Source organism: Pelodiscus sinensis, chromosome 5 (genome assembly GCF_049634645.1).
Source record: "Pelodiscus sinensis isolate JC-2024 chromosome 5, ASM4963464v1, whole genome shotgun sequence".
In the NCBI taxonomy this organism is placed as follows: domain Eukaryota; kingdom Metazoa; phylum Chordata; order Testudines; family Trionychidae; genus Pelodiscus; species Pelodiscus sinensis.
In genome coordinates this window covers 86,154,623-86,175,589 of record NC_134715.1, presented here as the reverse complement: position 1 = coordinate 86,175,589, position 20,967 = coordinate 86,154,623, and the positions used below count along the sequence as shown (strand labels likewise).

The following is a 20,967-nucleotide window of genomic DNA, read 5'->3' as shown; positions in this document are numbered from 1 at the left end:
GATTTTTTTCTCCATTCTTAGCCACTTAACTCGTGCCTAACCTGCTAGACGTGGCCACCTCTCCAGGGCTGCCTGAAATACTAGTGTAGACTCTACAATCTGTTGTGATTTCAATGGAACATCAAAGAAGTATTATCATCCACAGATGCACGAAAGCAGAGAGCCCATAGGGAAGCAGCTAATCTCTTGAACTTCTTAGTTATTTTTGGTGGTACTGTTATTGCATAATAGCTGCTTTAGACTTCAGCGTGCTTGCAGCCAACAGAAGAGGCAGATTAAAAAGCACGGAATTTGTAATACACATTTCCAAGCACAAAATATGGTGCTGCTTTTCAGAAGACCCCTGAATGTTCACCAGATGTGAAGCCCATATGGCACTTGGACACAAGAGAATAATGTGACAATGAAGTTTAATCTAATCAATTCAATATTTAACAGTAATTGCACAAACATGACATGCAAGTGTTTTAAAAACACCAAAAATATGTACCTTGTTTTATAGTTCTTCAGGCCAGAAAAACAGGTCATACATCAGTTCATGTTTCTACCCTTCTTATAGAACCCATCCACATGAAATATATTTCCCTCAGTGAGATAGCTGTTTATGGTGATGTACCTCTTTTACAAAATACTGAATTCCTTCCTCATTATGTACAGCAGAAAAAAGACTCAAAGAAAATCATCTCCCTCAACACCTCCTATAGAAGTGGAATCTTTTTTTCTTCTGCACGTACTGATAACAGTGAAGAAAAAGTGAGGCACCTCAACTATTTAAGAAGAATGATGGACTAACAAATCAGGAGATTTTAGTTCTCCTTGGATTTACTGACAAGTACATCCTGGGAAGCAGCACTACAAGCTTTCCCACACCGTTCCATCTGTGTGTCCCAATCAGTAAGGCTACATCTACACTGCAGAACTTTTCCGGGATATCTCCGGTATCCCGGAAAAACTCTGCTGCATCCAAGGAATGTATCTGCTTTTTTGGAAAAAAATTCGGAAAAGCAGATGTGTTTTTTCGGCATCCCTATAAACCTCGTTCTAGGAGGAAGAAAGGATGTTTCAAAAGAGGGTTTTTTCCTGACATTTGGCCCTATGTAGACGGGCCAAAAGTTGGAAAGCCTCCTTCAGAAAAAAAGTGGAAAAAGATATGCAAATTGCAGTTCACAGTTTGCGTATCTTTTTCTGACTTTTCCCTGCAGTGTAGAAATAGCTTAAGTGAAAAGGCAGTTCAGTTTCCATGCTCAACCTGTCCTTAGCATCTCTGCCCAAATTGCCAGAGAACACATGTAGCTTAAGTTAACCAGTTAAATGCTATGTTAACCGGGATCCTGCAGCCAGGGATGGGGGGCGTTCCAATCCAACCAAGCCTGCCACATCGCAGAGTGCTCCAGCCAGGCTAGGCCGAGCTCGCCACGCTGTGGACAAGGGCTGCTCAGGCTGGGCTGGGCTCACAGCAGGTTGGGCCAGGCTCTGCTGGAGTAGCTCCCCACCCGTGGCCAATGGGAGCTACGGGAAGAAGCCTGGACTGGGACACTGCTTTCTGCAGCTCCCATTGACCAGGAACAGCAATCCATGGCTAACAGGAACTGCAAGCACACTTACCTGCAACAGCAGGGAAATACAGCAGCAGCGGCCCGCCAGGGGCTAACCCTAATGAACCACATTGCCCACTGGCCTAAATTTTGGAGCTCATATCCAAGCCAAGATTAAGTCTTCCCTCTTGTGCCCTATGAGGCTATTATCAAGTAGGTTAGATCAGCCCAGGGAGTAAGTGCACTGGGACCCCACTTCCTCCGAGACAGCCTTAGACACAGAATCACCTTTGCCTCCCCCCCTAGAATGTTAGAGTATACTTAATGTAGTTCTCATAGGGTATGTCTACACTACAGCGCTAATTCGAACTAACGGATCCAGACTAAAAAACTAGTTCGAATTAGCGTTTTGCTAATTCGAACTAGCATGTCCACATTAAGTGGACCCTGAACCGGGGTTAAGGATGGCCGGAAGCAGTGCCGGCAGGGAATCAGATGAGGACTTAGAGCGTGGAGCTGCTGCCTCAGGCTAGCCGAGGGCTGTGCTTAAAGGGTCCCGACCCCCACCCCGGACAGACAGTTCTCAGGGGTGCCCCGCTTGCAAAGCAGTCCTGGCTTGGAGTGCCCCGAGTGCCCACACTGGGCACATCACAGCACTCGGCCATCAGACTGGCTGCACTTGCCGCAGGCTGCCATCTGGGGAGAGGGAGCAATTGGGGGGCTGCAGGAGAGCTTCCACCCCCAGAAGCCCGCAGAGCCAGCCCAGTCCTCCCCATTGGGGGCTCGTACCCCATTCCTCCCTCACCTCCTTCCACTTACCCTTCCCTAGCCCCCCTTCCTGATGTACAAAATAAAGAAAACGTGGTCAAAAATAGAATCTCTCTTTATTGAACAAAACTCGGGGAGACTGGGAAAAGGAGGTGGGAAAGGGGAAGAGAAAGGGTGGGAGAGGGGAAGGCAACTAAAATGATCAGAGGTTTGGAACAGGTCCCATATGAAGAGAGGCTAAAGAGACTGGGACTTCTCAGCTTAGAAAAGAGGAGACGGAGGGGGGATATGATAGAGGTCTATAAAAGCATGAGTGGGGTGGAGAGGGTGCATCAAGAAAAGTTCTTCATTAGTTCCCATAATAGAAGGACTAGAGGACACCAAAGGAAAGGAATGGGTAGAAGGCTTCAAACTAGTAAGAAAGTTGTTCTTAACAAAGCAAAGAGTTAACCTGTGGAACTCCTTGCAGTAGGAGGCTGTGAAGGCTAGAACTGGAACAGAGTTTAAAGGGAAGTGAGATCAAGTCATGCAGGTTGGGTCCATGGAGTGCTATTAGCCAGGGGGTAGGAGTGGTGTCCCTGCCCAAGGTTTGTGGAAGGCTGGAGAGGGATGGCACGAGACAAATGGCTTGGTCACTGTCTTCGGTCCATCCCCTCCAGGGTCCCTAGGGTTGGCCGCTGTCGGCAGACAGGCTACTGGGCTAGATGGACCTTTGGTCTGACCCAGGACGGCCATTGTAAGCTCAGGGCTCGGGGTCTCAGTGGACCCCCTTGATTCTCTTGCACACCTGCTCCTGGGTGGCCAGGCTGGCAGCTATCCTGCCCAAGCCGGCCACTTTCCTGTGCCTAGTGCGGAGATTGTGGACGAGGTCCACCATGTCCTCACTAGCCCAGGCGGGTGCCTGCCTCTTGCGGTCCCGGGCAAGCTCCCGGGAGCCGCCAGCCTGGTCCCGGGAAGAGGGGGAGGGCTGGGGGGCATCGGGTGGGTGGCTCGATCCGTGCCAGGTGCAGGGTCTGCTGGCTGGGTGCTGGCAGGCTTGCACCTGGCACGGGCACTGTAGCCAGCCCGTGCCCCTTTAAGGGGTCTGGGGCCGGGAGGGGGGCATAGAGTTTCCCTGGTGTTGGCCAGAGTGGCCACCAGGGAAACCTGGGGAGGGCTAGCCTCCCACTAGTTCGAATTAAGGGGCTACACACCCCTTAATTCGAACTACCTAGTTCGAACTAGGCTTAATCCTCGTGGAATGAGGATTACCTAGTTCGAACTAAGCACTCCATTAGTTCTAATTAAATTCGAAGTAACGGAGCGCTAGTGTAGCGCCTACGAAAGTTAGTTTGAACTAACGTCCGTTAGTTCGAACTAACTTTGTAGTGTAGACATACCCATACATCTCAAAAAGGAAGTCAGATACAGGAGGGCTGAAGGGATTCCTTTGCACAGCTCAGGAAAGTTCAGAGAAAATCTGTATGCTTTATAGTGTTTGACTCACTATAATACAGGAAGCTGGAAGGACAGAAGAGTTAAGAAAGAGTGAAAGAACAGAACAAACAACCTTTTTCCATTTTCCCAGGAAATTCAGAAATTCTCTACTTAGACAGATCTAGGAATCAATCCATAACAATGAATGTTGGTTGGTGCGTGTGTGCCAATTATTTGTGTACTAGCAAGAGGTGCACCATTGTTTTCAGATTAACTAAATCCTCAGATGTTATCCCTTGCTGAGCTAGAGTGTTTTCTTTTGTTTAAGCAGCGACTGAATTTGCCCTTTAGAGACATACTACATAAGCATAAATGATGGATCTTTTGGGGGGGATCTTTTGAAATGTTCACAAAGAAAGATACAGCAGAAAATGAAAGTCTGACACAGTAGCACTGAAACCCAGTCACACTATCTTTATATCTAAAAACATAAGAACGCCTTACAGAGTCAGACCAAAGGTCCATCTAGTCCAGTATTCTATCATAAGTGATCCGTCCCTTGTTACTCCGTCCCAGCTTCTAACAAACAGAGGCTAGGGACACCATCCCTGACCATCCTGGCTAGTAGCCATTGATGGACGTATCCTCCATGAATTTATCGAGCAGCTCTTATTTTGAACCTTTTTATAGTCCTGGCCTTCACAACATCCTCTCGCAAGGAGTTCCACAGGTTGACTGTGTGTTGTGTGAAGAACTACTTCCTTGTGATTGTTTTAAGCCTGGTACCTATTATAATTTCATTTGGTGACCCCCTAATTCTTGTGTTCTGTAAAGGAGTAAATAACACTTCTTTATTCACTTCCTCCAAAACCAGTCTTGATTTTATAGACCTTTATCATATGCATCTCCCCTCTCGCTTAACAGTCTATTTTCCAAGCTGAAAAGTCTGTCTTATGGCAACTGTTCCAGCCCCCTAATTATTTTTGTTGCCCTTTTCTGAACTTTTTCCAATGTCAAGATTTTTTTTGAGATAAGGTGACCATATCTGCATGCAGTATTCAAAACGTGGGCATAACATGAATTTTATCTTTGTTTCCTTTACTTTGTGAAGATTCTTTCTTCCCAGAGAACTCATTCCAAAAAAAGGGAAGACCAGAGCACACTGACAAGTCTTCACTAGGAAAATAGGTGTGTTCCAAACCTGAGATAATCTGAACATTGCAAATTATAGAGAAGACAAAGCAGTGTGTTGTTTGCATACAAATTAGCAGGTCAAGGTAAACTGAAGGCTCTCCTACTGCAAGCTGAATTAAAGACTATGGGAGAGCCTATGATTTATCCTGACTTGGTAATTCGCCTGAAAATCACAAACTGCCGCCTTCTCTAGGATTTTACCATGAGTTAGCTAACCTCAAGTTAAGAGCATAACCTTTTTCTGAGGTGAAAACCATGCCTTTATGGGCTACAGGAGACTGGCGCCAAAGACCCTGAGGACAGGCAAAGCCCCAGTGTAGAGTTCCAACCCTACCACAGGAGCAGCAGCAGAGGCCCAAGTGGAGGACAGCTGAGAAAGAATAACAGAAGAGTTGGTCAGGCTCTGGTTTTGAGGGTGCAGTAGGCTGAGGCGTATCCAGGAAAGAGGGCAAGACAGTTGAAGTGGAAGCAGGCAGTAATCTGAAACTCAAAATGGGTGAGGCTGGAAGGGGACAAAGAAGGAAAGCTGGTGCCCTTGCTGGGAGATGAGGGCAGCTGAGAGAGAAAGGGGACTGTCTTTTTGCTTCAGAAGCAGGGGAGCAATGGTGAAGTTACAGGAGAGAGCTACTGAGGGGCAGAAATGTATTTATTGAGAAAGAGGGAAGATACCAAAATTGGTTTGTTGGTTGATCCTTTTTGGGAGATACAAAATGATATTCAGAGAGAGGGAAGGTCAGGATTTTTCAAGAGAAAAAGCAATTGGTCTAGTTAGCAGCTCCAATCCTAATTCTGGGCTGCAGCTACAACTATAAACATCTCCCTCATGACCTGATGCTGTTTTTGTTTTGTCACTTCACATATACCAATCCCATGGGCACCAGTAAGAGATGAAAAAGGGAGCCATTCAAACACAATCGCCGAAGATTATAAGCAACAATGGAATCCTGAATTGTCAGGTTTAGTAACCTAATTAGTTAAAAAAATGATAGTAAATTGAGTACTGGTACCAAATAAATCCAATAGATTTGTACACAAAGGGGCTTACAGTTCTTTACTGCCTATAGGTGAGCTCTGCTATGATATACGTCAACCTTTTTCTTTCAGAGTCCCCTCCCCAAATATTATAGAAATGCCACATCCCAAGAGGGGGTCCAGGCTTCAGCTAGGCTGTGTGGGTGGGTTTTGCTGGGGCAGGGCAGGGCTTGGGGACTCATCCCTGCAGAACCGCTTCTGCTGTGGTTTCTGCCTTGCAGGTTGCCAGGACTCAGGGCTCCAAGCAGCCTTAATTAGTGGACCCCCCCAGAAATGGAGTGCAGACCCCAGTCAGCTTCAGCTACAGACCCCCAATTGAGAACCACTGATGTACAGCTTCATAGACTAACCTATAATGACAAGATTAAATGCTGACATCTGCATTGTGGTGTCGTTATTTTTCCTAATACAGCAGCAGCATAAGAAGTAGTCAAGTGACTTGCCCAACATTGCACACCAGCTCAGTAACAGAGCTTGCAAATGAGCACTGGTCTCCCAATCCAGAGCACTACTCACTCCACTGTGTTGCCTCTTTAGCCCCCATTCTGCCTCTCTTGCCCCTTTCTAACAAGAATCAAACAGTACAAAAAGACTGACTAGCAACACAACCTTTTTTTAAAAAACTGAATACCAGGAAAAACTTTCCAAAATAGCTTGTCTTACAAATCAAACTCAAAATGTAGATTAGAATGGGTGTCTTCCTGTAGGCATTCTGTTACTAAGAGGCAAAAGGAACAACAGAGAATACTTTATAGTTGTGTTTGTTTTTATAGGACCACAAAGGCCACATCTAAAGACACCATTCCTTTTCCATATTATATATTTACAAAATGTAGCTGCCCACGATTTTGGAATCCATCACTTTGTTAGTTCTGAAATATGTCCAAAGCCTTTTTCTGTACATTTGGTAAGCCAAAAACCGTGGGTAGTACGCTGGACTAATTTTCCCTTTACTCCCACTGAGTAACACCTTATTAATTAAACAGAGCCTTCAGTGGGACTATTCACAGAGTAAGAGACTACAGACGCTGCGTAAAGGTGGCATTATCTGTGCCTTTATGATAATAAATATTATTAACAGATTATTTTATATACTCAGAAAACAAATGTATTTAAATGGTGCATGGCAATTGTATCACTAATATTACCATATTCCTTACCCCTTCACCTCACATAGCCACAGTACTAAGCATCTGATCCCTATTAGTGAAATATTTAATACAAGTGACATATGATTGACAGCAGTACATAGACCTTTACTTCTTAACATTCCCAGGAAGCTGATGGTTTCAACAAATCTCAAATGACCAATGCGCATATAAAATAGAATCTTATGCTAATATTCTTATAAAACTGAATTCTCTTTCTTAGAAAGTAAGCCATATCAATTGCAATTAGATTTCAGCATGTTTTTCAAGGGAATAGTGACAAGAAAAATCTGTTAAATACTTAAACATTAATAATAAAATAATGTATGTGTTCTTGATAGTTCACGCCCCAAACAGTCATTTATTTAATAAGATTCTAATATTTTAGAGCACATGTTTTGTTTTGGTATACTGGAATTTTATTTAAAATGTCCAATTCATTTATTGCATTCAACATTCTTTTTCCACCGGTTTTTATATTTTATTGCTGTAGACCTTTGTTCATTTAACAAAGTTGTTTCTTTACTAGGTGTTCACTTTAAAAGCTTTGTAGGAATTTTATTTAGATGCACAACAATTTTCCTTTTAAAATATATTCTTTTAAATGAGGGTCACGACCAGTGTACTAGAATTTTCTGCAGAGGACTACAAACACGTACCCTGGAATAGGGTTGCCAAGTGTCCGGTATTCACCGGACAACACGGTATTTTCAGCTAGTGCCCCCCCCCCCCCCCCCAGCAGACCAGGCTTTTCTTACTGCTGACGCCTGGGGTAGAGCAGCTGGGGCGCTGCCGGGTTGGTCCCGCAGCACAGCTCCTCGGCGCTACTGGACCAACCCGGCAGCACCCCAGCTGCTCTGCCCCAGGCGTCCTGATTCAGCCACCACTGGTCAGTTTCAGCAGCGGCTGAATCAGGACGCCTGGGGCAGAGTAGCTGGGGTGCTACTGGTTTGGTCCAGTAGCGCAGAGGAGCGGCGCTACTGGACCAACCCGGCAGCACCCCAGCTACTCTGCCCCAGGTGTCCCCAAGTCAGCCGCTGCTGAAACTGACCAGCGGCTGACTACAGGAAGCCCGAGGCAGAGTTGCTCTGCCCCGGGCTTCCTTGAATCAGCCGCTGATCAGTTTCAACAGCAGCTGAATCTGGACGCCTGGGACAGAGCAACTGGGGCGATGCCAGGTTGGTCCCCGCAGCGCCGCACCTCGGCACTGCGGGGACCAACCCGGCAGCACCCCAGCTGCTCTGCCCCAGGTGTCCCCAAGTCAGCCGCTGCTGAAACTGATCAGCGGCTGATTCAAGGAAGCCCGGGGCAGAGCAACTCTGCCTCGGGCTTCCTGTAGTCAGCCGCTGGTCAATTTCAGCAGGGCTGAATCTGGACACCAGTTCCGACTTACATACAATTTAGACTTAAGAGCAAACCTACAGTCCCTATCTTGTATGTAACCCGGGGACTGCCTGTATATATGTTGGGAAAATAACACTGCAGGGCACAGACTATCCAATAAGTTCTTGGACTGCATTGGAGACAACTTTTTATTTCAGAAGGTTGAAAAAGCTACCAGGGAGAAAGCTGTTCTTGATTTGATCCTAACAAATAGGGAGGAACTCGTTGAGAATTGGAAAATGGAAGGCAGGTTGGGTGAAAGTGATCATGAAATCATAGAGTTCACAATTCTAAGGAAGGGTAGAAGGGAGAATAGCAAAATAGAGACAATGGATTTCAGGAAAGAGGATTTTGGTAAGCTCAGAGAGCTGGTAGGTAATGTCCCATGGGAATCGAGACAGAGGAAAAACAACTGAGGAGAGTTGGCAGTTTTTCAAAGGGACATTGTTAAGGACCCAAAAGCAAGCTATTCCAATGTGTCAGAAAGATAGAAAATATGGCAAAAGACCGCCTTGGCTTAACCATGAGATCTTGAATTATCTAAAAATAAAAAAGGAGTCATATACAAAAATGCAAATTAGGACAAATTACAAAGGATGAATGTAGGCAAACAGCACAGGAATGGAGGGGCAAGATTAGAAAGGTAAAGGCACAGAATGAGCTCAAACTAGCTACGGGAATAAAGGGAAACAAGAAGACGTTTTATAAATACATTAGAAGCAAGAGGAAGACCAAGGAGAGGGTAGGCCCACTGGTCAGTGAAGAGGGAGAAACAGGAACAGGAAACTTGGAAATGGCAGAGATGCTCAATGACTTCTTTGTTTTGGTCTTTACCGAGAAGTCTGTAGGAATGCCTAACATAGTGAATGCTAGTGGAAAGGGGGTAATTTTAGAAGGTAAAATAAAAAAAGAACAAGTTAAAAATCACCTAGAAAAGTTAGATGCCTGCAAGTCACCAGGGCCTGATGAAATGCATCCTAGAATACTCAAGGAGCTGATAGAGGAGGTATCTGAGTCTCTAGCTATCATCTTTGGAAAATCATGGGAGACAGGAGAGATTCCAGAGGACTGGAAAAGGGCAAATATAGTGTCCATCTATAAAAGGGAAATAAGAACAACCCAGGAAACTACAGGCCAGTTAGTTTAACTTCTGTGCCAGGGAAGATAATGGAGCAAGTAATTAAGGAAATCATCTGTAAACACTTGGAAAGTAGCAGGTAATAGGGAACAGCCAGCATGGATTTGTAAATAACAAATCATGTCAAACCAATCTGATAGCTTTCTTTAATAGGATAACGAGTCTTCTGGATAAGGGAGAAGCGGTGGATGTGGTATACCTAGACTTTAGTAAGGTGTTTGATATGGTCTCGCATGATATTCTTATCAATAAACTAGGTAAATACAACTTAGATGGGGCTACTATACGGTGGGTGCATAACTGGCTGGATAACCGTACTCAGAGAGCAGTTATTAATGGTTCACAATCCTGCTGGAAAGGGATAACAAGTGGGGTTCCGCAGGGGTCTGTTTTTTGGGACCGGTTCTGTTCAATATCTTCATCAACGATTTAGATATTGGTATAGAAAGTACGCTTATTAAGTTTGCAGATGATACCAAGCTGGGAGGGGTTGCGACTAATCTGGAGGATAGGGTCATAATTCAAAATGACCTGAACAAATTGGAGAAATGGTTTGAGATAAATAGGATGAAGTTTAATAAAGACAAATGCAAAGTGCTCCACTTAGGAAGGAACAATCAGTTTCACACATACAGAATGGGAAGCGACAGTCTGGGAAGGAGTACAGCAGAAAGGGATCTAGGGGTTATAGTGGACCACAAGTTAAATATGAGTCAATGTGTGATGCTGTTGCAAAGAAAGCAAACATGATTCTGGGATGTATTAACAGGTATGTTGTGAGCAAGACACGAGAAGTCATTCTTCTGCTCTACTCTGCGCTGGTTAGGCCTCAACTGGAGTATTGTGTCCAGTTCTGGGTACCGCATTTCAAGAAAGATGTGGAGAAATTGGAGAGGATCCAGAGAAGAGCAACGAGAATGATTAAAGGTCTAGAGAACATGACCTATGAGGGAAGGCTGAAGGAATTGGGTCTGTTTAGTTTAGAAAAGAGAAGATTGAGGGAGGGGGACATGATAGCAGTTTTCAGATATCTAAAAGGGTGTCATAAGGAGGAGGGAGAAAACTTGTTCATCTTGGCCTGTGAGGATAGAACAAGAAGCAATGGGCTTAAACTGCAGCAAGGGAGGTTTAGGTTGGACATTAGGAAAAAGTTCCTAACTGTCAGGGTGGTCAAACACTGGAATAAATTGCCCAGGGAGGTTGTGGAATCCCCATCTCTGGAGATATTTAAGAGTAGGTTAGATAAATGTCTATCAGGAATGGTCTAGACAGTATTTCGTCCTGCCATGAGAGCAGGGGACTGGACTCGATGACCTCTCAAGGTCCCTTCCAGTCCTAGTATTCTATGATGCTCTATGGTATTTTTCCACTCCTTTTCCCTTAGCTTGCACTATAGCATTCATAAGTGAGAGAAGTGATGTGATTTTATTAACCTCATAACTTTCCACTATGAGAGGAATAAAAATACTGGAATGACCAGCTGGCATTAAGTTTGTTTTCTCTTTTTCAAATATATGCATATAATTTAATTTTTCCTATAAGCTTAGCATAATAAAAAAACCTACTATTCTGCCTTTCAAAAATGTTGTGAGACAAAGAACAAAGTAAATAAAACAAACGTTAAAACAACAAATTACGTTGTGGCTATCGAGACCATGAAAATACTGAATTCTGCCAATATTTATCTGTTTAACTACTTTCCTAGTTTCCATCATCACAGTATTTGATCTATTCACATTAACAGGAGTCATAAAAACCTGGAATGCTCTACTAAAATAACCTAATTCCTGAGTGGCCTGGAAGTTTGTCTTGGGCCTCTGTTCCTGATCTATCAGAGGCTGGAGGTACCTTTAACTTCTCCGATGATCCACTCTTGCAACCTACATAATGGGCATTGATGTATTTTGACGAAAAGGGAGCTTTCAAGCTCCCTGATGTCACTTTCAGCAGTGAATGGGAGATAGGGAGAAGCCATTATATCTGGCACCCAGCCATCTATTATTATTTATTCTGATTGAATAATGGTAGATTCACAAAGCATCATGTCATTTCCATATACAGCAAGACACAACCTCAGCCCAAAGAGTTTATAGCCTAAGTTAGCTGATAGACAAAAGCTGAGGGAGTTTTAATTAGTCACAGATCCCAAGATTAACCAAATGAACAAAATTAGTTGTGTCCTTGGCTATGCTAGAATCTTTAATGTCATGAATGAATAACAGTTTTTAACATATTAAAACATGATTGTTACTTTAAGTTTAGACAAATCCTTAGTTACATGCCTTATTCAGTAGTACACAACAAAACCTCTGACAGATCTGGGATAAGACCCGTAGTCCATGGTTCAGTCTACTAATTCATGTTAACTAACTCTGAAAAACAATGTTATTGTACTTTTAACTATTTTGTTCCCCATTTTACAATAAAGTTCAGCATACAACAAGGCCTAGTACTGTGTAGTGATTCTTAGATAAAAAGAGTGTGTGGGTTAAGGAAACTTCCTTTCCTTGTTTTGGGCAGTTTAGCTCTAAGGCTGTGTCTACATTGGCATGATCTTGCGCCAAAGCGGCCGCGTTTGTGCAAAAACATGCTGCCTGTCTACACTGGCTATGAGTTCTTGAGCAAGAACACTAACATTCTAATGTGTGAAATCAATGCTTCTTGCGAAAGAACTATGATGCTCCTGCTCAGAACAAGCCCTCTTGCGCAACTGTTCTTGTCCATAAATTTCTTGCGCAAGAGAGCGTCTACACTGGCAAGGATGCTCTTGCACAAAAGCACATCTCTTGCGCAAAGGCACGTGCCAGTGTAGACGCTCTCTTGCACAAATACTTTAACACAAGAACTCTTGCGTTAAAGAGTATTTGTGCAAGATCATGCCAATGTAGACAACTTAAATGTAATATTATTTTAGTTTAAAAATTTTGTTATGCTGAATTTTACACTTCTTAGCATGCATTTATCTGAAAGGTGTTGTAACAAAGAAGATCATCCTACTAAAGAGGGTTCTCACTTAAAAAAAAAAAAGTGAAAACGGCTGTTTGGTTTCAGCAGCTATAGCCTGCAATGTTTGGGGGGGAAAAAAAATCAATATAAACTCCAGCTAATAAAACGTTTCCTTCTGAAGAGTACCACAAAAATGATATAAAATACAGGACTATGTAGCACGTTAAAGACTAACAAGATGGTTTATTAGATGATGAGCTTTCGTGGGCCAGACCCACTTCCTCAGATCAAATAGTGGAAGAAAATAGTCACAACCATATATACCAAAGGATACAATTTAAAAAAAGGAACACATATGAAAAGGACAAATCACATTTCAGAGCAGAAGGGGGACGCAGAGGGGTGTGTGTGAACAAAATTGATATAGCACAGAAACAAGAAGTTTTGCTTTTCCAATTTAAATTAGTTTCCGAGCATTATATTTTTAAACACCACAGATAACAGTCTGTCTTTTCCACTGTATGAGTCAAAAACTGGAGAAACCACCAGCAGTGAGATAGACAGCAATTTAAATCCACTTCATTTACTAGACATATCTACATAATAAAATCTGCACTGGATACTTTTGGCTCAGAGAAAAGTGTGGATAACTGTATGTCATACGATGTTAGTAGATTAAACACATTTAACTTTGCCAGACAGAAATTATGCCAATAAGAATAAAATTATTTTTATGTCAAGCCAATCTATATTAATTTGTGGTAAAACTATATCTGCCTTTTTTTTTTTTATACTTTGTTATAAATCTGAAATCCAGTAGTAAAATTTTAAATGCTAGTAGGACTATCCCTGCTTTGGAGTAAAAAACTAGATATTTTAAAGCCATCTAAATGTATTTATCCATCCATGATATTTTATAATGTTATATATTTTATATATTTTGTTCACTCAATGTGAACAATTGTTACCTTGCAACAGTTTCACTGAAACAGATGGGACTACTCATGGAACAAACTTCTAGTCACTGTGAATAAGAGTGGAAAATCCTTGTCGCTCATATATACTGTAGAATCTTTTGGGCTACACTATTCCAGAGGACCACAATCCACAGTAAAGGATGGTGCTGTGTTCTGCTGCCCCAGGGGCATCCCAGAGAAAGAATTCACAGAATCTAAGAAATGTAGATCTGAAAGTGATATCAAGTAGTGATCAAGTTTAGCCCCCTGCACTGAGGCAGGACCAAGTAAACTCTAGACCATCCCTGACAGATGGTTATCCAACCTATTCTTAAAAACCTGCAATGATGGAGATTCCCCAACCTCTCTTGGAAGCCTATTCCATACTTAGAACTTTTTTCCTAATTTCTAACCTAAATGTCCCTTCCTGCAGATTAAGTCCCTGACTCCTTGTCTTACCTTCAGTGGACATAGAGAACTGATAACCATTTTCTTTATAACAGCCCTTAACATATTTTAAGACTGTTATGAGGTTCCCACTCCTTTTCTCAAGACCTACTATTCTTCATAGGATAGATTTTCTAAACCTTTTATCATTTTTGTGACTGCTCTGGACTCTTTCCAATTTATCCATGTCTTTCCTAATGTGTAGCACCCAGAAACTGGACACACTACTTCAACTGAGGTCTCAGCGGGGCCAAACAGACTGGGACAACTACACCCCAGAACAGTATGAGCATTTTAAGAAACAGAATAAGAAATACAATGGATGATTTTAAAAAGTTTAGATTAAAGACAGAATGTCAATTAAGTAGTTTTTAGAAAGGCATGAGCTGACTGAATAGAAAAACAGTGAGACTGGCCATGGAGAGTCAACTAAAAGATTTCAGTACAGCGTAAATTATTCCTTCTAGAAAACTATGGAGCCTGACGTGGTATTTAACTGTTAAAATTACAATTTACTACTTTAAATTCTGTAGAGATTCTGTGATCCTAATTTCAGGTTAATGGGATGGATCTGTAGGGAAGCCTGGAATCAGGGCCTATCAGCAATCAGTCTGCAAAGAGTCAGCTAAAGAGAGATGGGGTGAATTGTGCCTCTGTGCCTTAAAGAGCAGCTGTGGTAAGGTTCTGAATTTTAAGAAATTAAGTAGTATTAAACTGCAACATTTTAGGACCAGCATTTTACGTTTCCCTCCCTGATTCTCTAATTGCATGCTCTGGGTTTTTTTTCCCCCCCTTGGTTTTAAAGTGTATCTTTAGTGTATAGCAGTGTTTCTCAAAGTGGTCCACAAAACCACTTTGAGAAACCTGCTAATTGGCTGCTCCAATGTGTTTATTTAGCAGTGCCGTGGCCATGGAGCCTTGCAGATTCCATTGGCTCAGGAACACCACTTGCAGCCAAAGGGAGCTGCGGGAAGACTCAGACTTTAAGGTCAGAAGGGACCATTATGATCATCTAGTCTGACCCCCTGCACAGTACAGGCCACAGAATCTCACCCACCCCTCCTAGAATAATCCTCTCACCTATATCTCAGATATTGAAGCCTTCAAATACAAATAGACGGAAGTAAAGAATTCATTTAGGGCATGTCTAGACTTGCGTTCACTTTCAAAATAAGATATGCAAATTTGACGCAAATTTGCATATCTTCTTCTGATCACTTTTTTGAAAGAGGTTCTTTCGAAAAAGAAAATCTAGATGCTGTTCTTCCGAGAAAGAACCGTTTTTCAAAAGAACCATGTCAACCTCTTTTTTTAGGAAGAACAGGTTCTTTCGAAAAAGGGTTTCCCTCCCTCAAAAGAACCACGTCTAGACTACTTTCTTTTCCGAAAGAAGCTCTTTCGAAAAAGTGATCAAAAGAAGATACGCAAATTTGCACAGAATTTGCATATCTTTTTTCGAAAGTGAAAGCAAGTCTAGACATGCCCCCAGTTTCTCCACCATGGCTTTCTTGTCTTTGAGTGTTCCTTTTGCATCTCGATTGTCCAGGGGCCAACTGGTTGTTTAGCAGGCTTCCTGCTTCTGATGTACTTTTTGGCTATTACTACTATTATTTTTTGGCTAGCTGTTGTTCAAACTCTTTTCTGGCATTTCTTATTATATTTTTGCACTTAATTAGAAAGGAGCATAAACTCTGTCAATTTTTCTCACTAGGATTTAACTTCTCCTTTTTAAATGATGTCTTTTTATTTTGCATTGCTTCTTTTTCTTGGTTGTTAGGCCATGGTGGCACTTTTTTGGTTTTCTTACTGTGTTTTTTAATTTGGGGCATACATTTTAGTTGTGCCTCTATTTCAATGTCTTTGAAAAGTTTCCACACAGCTTGCAGGGATTTTACTTTTGTTTTAATTTCTGTTTAACTAACCTCCTCATTTTTGTGTAGTTACCCTTTCTGAAATTAAATGCCACAGTGTTGGGCTGCTGAGGTGTTTTTCCCATCACAGGGATGTTAAATTTTATTACATTATGGGTCACTATTTCCAAGTGGTCCAGTTATATTTACCTCTTAGACCAGATCCTGTACTCCACTTAGGACTAAATCAAGAACTACCTCTCCTCTTGCAGGTTCCAGAACCAGCTGCTTCAAGAAGTAGTCATTTAAGGTATGAAAAATGTTATCTTTGCATCCCATCCTGAGGTGACATGTACCCAGTCAACATGAGGATAGTTAAAATCCCCCACTATTATTGAGTGTTTATGTTGATAGCCTTCTCTCATCTCCCTTAGTATTTCATAGTCACTATCACTGTCCTGGTCAGATATAACACTGGGCTAAACAGTTTGATTTGACTAAAATGATCTACTTATGATGAACTGAACACCCTTAATACACTCCATAGTTGAATGTGGTTACAAAAATACTTTTTATACATATCACCTATCTGTATAAACTGTGCTGAGCATGAGTTTTATTTCTAGAGCAATCAAGATCCATTATAGCCACAGCTGTTTTACCTAAGTCATGTTACTTAATGGAAGAAGATATAATACTAAATACTTCAGGCAATGGGAATTAGCAAAAAATAATTCAATGTTGAGAAAATAGTTCCGTTAACTGTTAGCACACACTTTCCTACTTTTTTAAAGTTTTGTCTGTTTATCTTCCAGGAAACATTTATTGGTGTGAGTCTCAGCAATCTGTATAGGCTTGAATTTTCAGATGAGTCAAGGGCTAGATCTTCCTCACCCAACAAAGATGAAGTTTTATTTGGATTGTTTTTTTTTTATAGCAAGGTAAGTGGAGACAAGCCACAGTTAGTTCTCACTTTGATGCAGGTAGCTGAAGTCGCAGTACACTTCCTCCCCTACCCAGGGTTGATATTGCCTAACTACTTTAAGATAAAAGTTACAGAGCCTTGTCTCAACTAGGATTTTACAGTGAGACAACTAAGTTATCTTCTTTAAGGTAGGCTGTCCTCACTGCCAAAATAAGTGTAAGCTAAAGGAGTAAGTGCCCAGCGCCCACTGCAATGCCCTTACACTCTTTTTAAAAACCCTTGCTGCATCTAAGCAAAGCTAAATACAGTCTGTTCACTATACCATCTACTCTTAACGTTCAGCAATAGCATAAATAGAAATAGAAATTACATGTCCGTTAGAATGTCACTACCAATAGGAAGTTGTAGGAAATTATCAGTGAGAATATGAATGTGTGAGGGAACAAATTAATATCACATTCTCCTGAGCATGGCTTTCCCTATTAAATCTCACCCATTCAACATGTAAATTACACAAGCTTACACTCACATAAAGATATGTAATTTACCGCTAAGTCATCTCTGAATTTGTCTACGTCTTGCCATTATTTATCATTATTATTTTGAAGCTTAATAGTGATTCTAACCAGTGACAAATCTATACTGTCTTCTTGCAATTTAATATGCAAATGTTTAGATCCCTGCAAATCTGTGAATATCCACTTTATATTTGTGTAAATCCGCATTCCCAGATATGGATGAGAATACCTATGGCTCATTTTTACAGCTACAGATTAGGATATGGATACAAATTTTATATTCACACAGGCTCTACAAATGTTCCAACCCCAATTCACGTTGCTTTTTGTACTTCCACCTAAAAAATTTAATTTTGCGTATGTAAAATTATCATCAGATTCAAAACTACAAAAATATTAACTGTGTAGTTTCCCATTCTTTTAAATAGGTTGCAATGTATGAAAAATGGACGCTCAGGAGGTAGCTTTTTTATAACAGGTAGCTCAAACAAATTATTCACAAATACAATTTCACAAAAATATTTTAAACTAAATTAATTACTTAAAAACAATATTGTTTACTTGGTATAAAGTTAAGTAAGTTTATATAATACTGTACCTGCAAAAGTAGCCTTTCAAAGGCTAAGAAGTTGTCCCATTTGGCATTCTGGGGGTGTTTCAAAGTCTGGATTGTGGCCAGCACAAGCTGTAGAAGTCCACAGTGGTTTTTGAGAGCACTGAAATTGTTTTTGAAAAGCTTGATGTATGAACTGAGTTGCTCTGGGGTGACTCTACCTGTTAAAAGAAAAACAGGGAATATTGCCAGCATTTCACAACTGTGAATAATCATAAATATCTGAATAAACGTTTATAAGATGATGGATTGTATTTACACCATGCTTTTCACTCAGAAAATAAGCTTTACAAACTATGAGCCTGTTCCTGGTCCACTGAAATCAACTTGAGTTATCCTTTGCTATATATATATATATATATACAGGTTGAATCTCTGTTAACCGGGACTCCCTGGTCCACCTACATCCATGGTCCTAATGGACCATGGATGTTCCACGACTAGAGTGTTCTGGTGGAAGGTTGGCAGCTGGGCTCCCTGTATCTGGGCAGCTGGCTCCCTTGCTGCTGGGCTGACCAGCGTGCCACAGGTAGCCTACTAGGTACAACACAGTGGGGCTGCCTCAGTGTGGCCAGGAGCCCTGAATGCAGGGAGCTGGGTTAGAACTGGGCTGCCTGGCTTAACAGGGGGGCTGGTGGCAAGGGAGCCAGCCAGGAAGCAGGGCTGATCCAGGGCTGGCGGGAGGACAGTTGCAGATATGACCTCAACTGGATCGGCAAAATCAGTCATCTGGGACCATTCCGGTCCCAAGGGTGCCAGACCAGGGAGGTGCAACCTATATTAAGATTTTTTTTTTATCATATAGTTAATCCTGAAATAAACATTTTGCAAGATATTAAAATGTAAATTATATTATTTGGTAAATCTAAAATATCCTCCCCAATATTTTGCCAGGTGACCAAGAGTCGAGGGCACTATGGTACCAGATCCTCAGGGAACAAAATTTGAACTCTAAGCTTCCTCCCTCTTCTTGTACAAGTGATCAAGGTGAGAACGATCAGACCTTTTCTACTTTAAGAGAACTCCCCTTACTAATAGCAGGGATCATTAGTGTGCACAGCTTAATCATAGTGAACATAGACCACTGTAATGTATAGAACAGGATACTATGCTTGTACCATTTCATGGCATATTCACAGACTCATAGAACACTAGAACTGGAAGGGACCTTGAGATGTCATCAATTCCAGTCCCCTGTGCTCATGGCAAGACCAAGCACCATCGAGATCATATTGTTCTCAATGAGTAATTTTCTTAGTACAGACCAGGTCTCAGAGCGGTTTGAGGATAAAATTGGGAGACTACTTTGGTATAGTAATGGCAATACAGGAAATCCCCAACTTACAAACTAGGAGCTGTTCCGAAGTTCATTTTTAAGTCCATTGTTGGGAACTCATAAAGCATTTTCCCATAGAAACAATGCTATAAATGGTAGCTAGATTCCCATGCAAGCCCACAAAAACCTATTTAACCCATAATGTAGCTGAAATACTTGCAATGAATATTTGCAATTAAAAATAGTAGAAATAGTTTTTTATTTAACCTTGAATGCTAGTGCTTGAGGCAAGGCAGGTTTAATTAGAAGTAGATAAGCAGGTAGATGGAGAATCTGAAGAGGACTTCTGGGTATGCTCCCCCCAGGTCCTTTGGTCAGCCCCATCGCCAGCTCTCCCCACCCCAATGCAGGTTGCATTCAGCCCTCATTCATCAGGTGGCATCAAGTGCACAAGCACGGGTCAAAGGACTCTGGAGGAGCTGGAAGAGCAGGTGTGCAACCAGCAACTGGAGAAAAGTGGTAGTTTCCCCTTCAAAGTACTGCTTCTCTCCAGCTGCTGGCTGTGTGACAATCCCCTGCTCCTCTGCAGTCCTCTGGCCGGCACTTGTGCTGTTGGCCACCACCTGTGCATCTTGTCTGCTCCCTGAGAGTAGCTGCTGGTGAGCTTGCTTGTATTTGCAGATGTTTGTAAGTTGGATGTCTGTAATTCAGGGAGTGCCTGTATAGTAATAGTAATAGGAAGGCTCCACACCCCGGATCATGGCAGTCAGTAGTACTGAAGACAAGGGCTTTTTCCTGTTGTTATTATTTATCTTATGCTGGTTTCTTTATCATTTATAATTTTCCTTAAGGAAAATTATGAATCTGCTGGCAGCAACTGTATCTCTTCTCACCCCCGTTTGGCCACTTAATCAGTTGACAGTTCCCCTGATCACTTTGCTTCTAAGGCCTTATCTGCACTACCCAGTTTTGTTGCAAATGGCAGCTTTGCCCACAAAACAATACAGATGTACACAGTACACTGGTACTTTTGTCAAATGAAACCATCTTGATGGGAAACAAGGTTTCTTGTGGCAAAGTTAAAATGACAAAGTGTTGGAGTAGAAGCTGCTATTCATTATGTCACCATAACGGACTTCCCCCAGTATCCCACAATACCCGCTGACCACTCTGTTCACTGTTTTGAACTTGGCAGCCCTAAATTCCAGCTACACAGACATGTGCTTCTCCCTTTTCACAGCTTTGGGCAGTTCTGACACCTCAACATGCCACTCTGCTGTGACAGGAACCAGGAAATCATTAATGGGGAATCCTGCTCTCGCCATCCTTAGGAACATGGTGGCAGCAGGCTGGCAGAGGAAGTAAGTGAGTGTGAGTGTGAGCGTGAGCGTGAGTGTGAGAGAGAGAGATTGCTGTGCTATTCAAATTCATAGAATCAGAACTGGAAGGGACCTTGAAAGGTCTAGTTCACTCCCCTGCACTCCTGGTAGGACTAATTAACTAGGGATGGAGATGGGGGCTGATGTTTGATTCCCCCATTCCCCCCACATGTCTGCCTCGGGACTGCTTGTTGCCAGCTGCTGTCTGAATCTGAAGAGACAACATGAGGATATACTCCCCCTCTTCCCCGACTTTCCTCTCTCACTCACACTCACACGATTTAAAGAGCAAACATTGAAGATGAAGCCCTCCAAATACATCTTTAAAATATGGAAAGCCATTAAAACAAAAGAGATACAAACTATAGTAAACTTAAAAGTGTTAAGGCAAAAAGTCAGTAAATTAACACATTACTCATGCTGACAAGGCTTTAGTGGGACAA

General features: G+C 42.1%; 1 protein-coding gene across 3 annotated transcripts in view; it reads right to left on the bottom strand.

Annotated features, from left to right (window-relative positions):
* SCFD2 (sec1 family domain containing 2) overlaps positions 1-20,967 on the bottom strand; it is a 306,279-nt gene that overhangs the window by 223,662 nt on the left and 61,650 nt on the right. For all 3 annotated transcript variants that reach the window (XM_075930433.1, XM_006113517.4, XM_075930434.1), the window contains exon 4: positions 17,855-18,030. In XM_075930433.1, the coding sequence (XP_075786548.1) occupies positions 17,855-18,030 (176 nt within the window). The remainder of the gene's footprint in view (positions 1-17,854; positions 18,031-20,967) is intronic.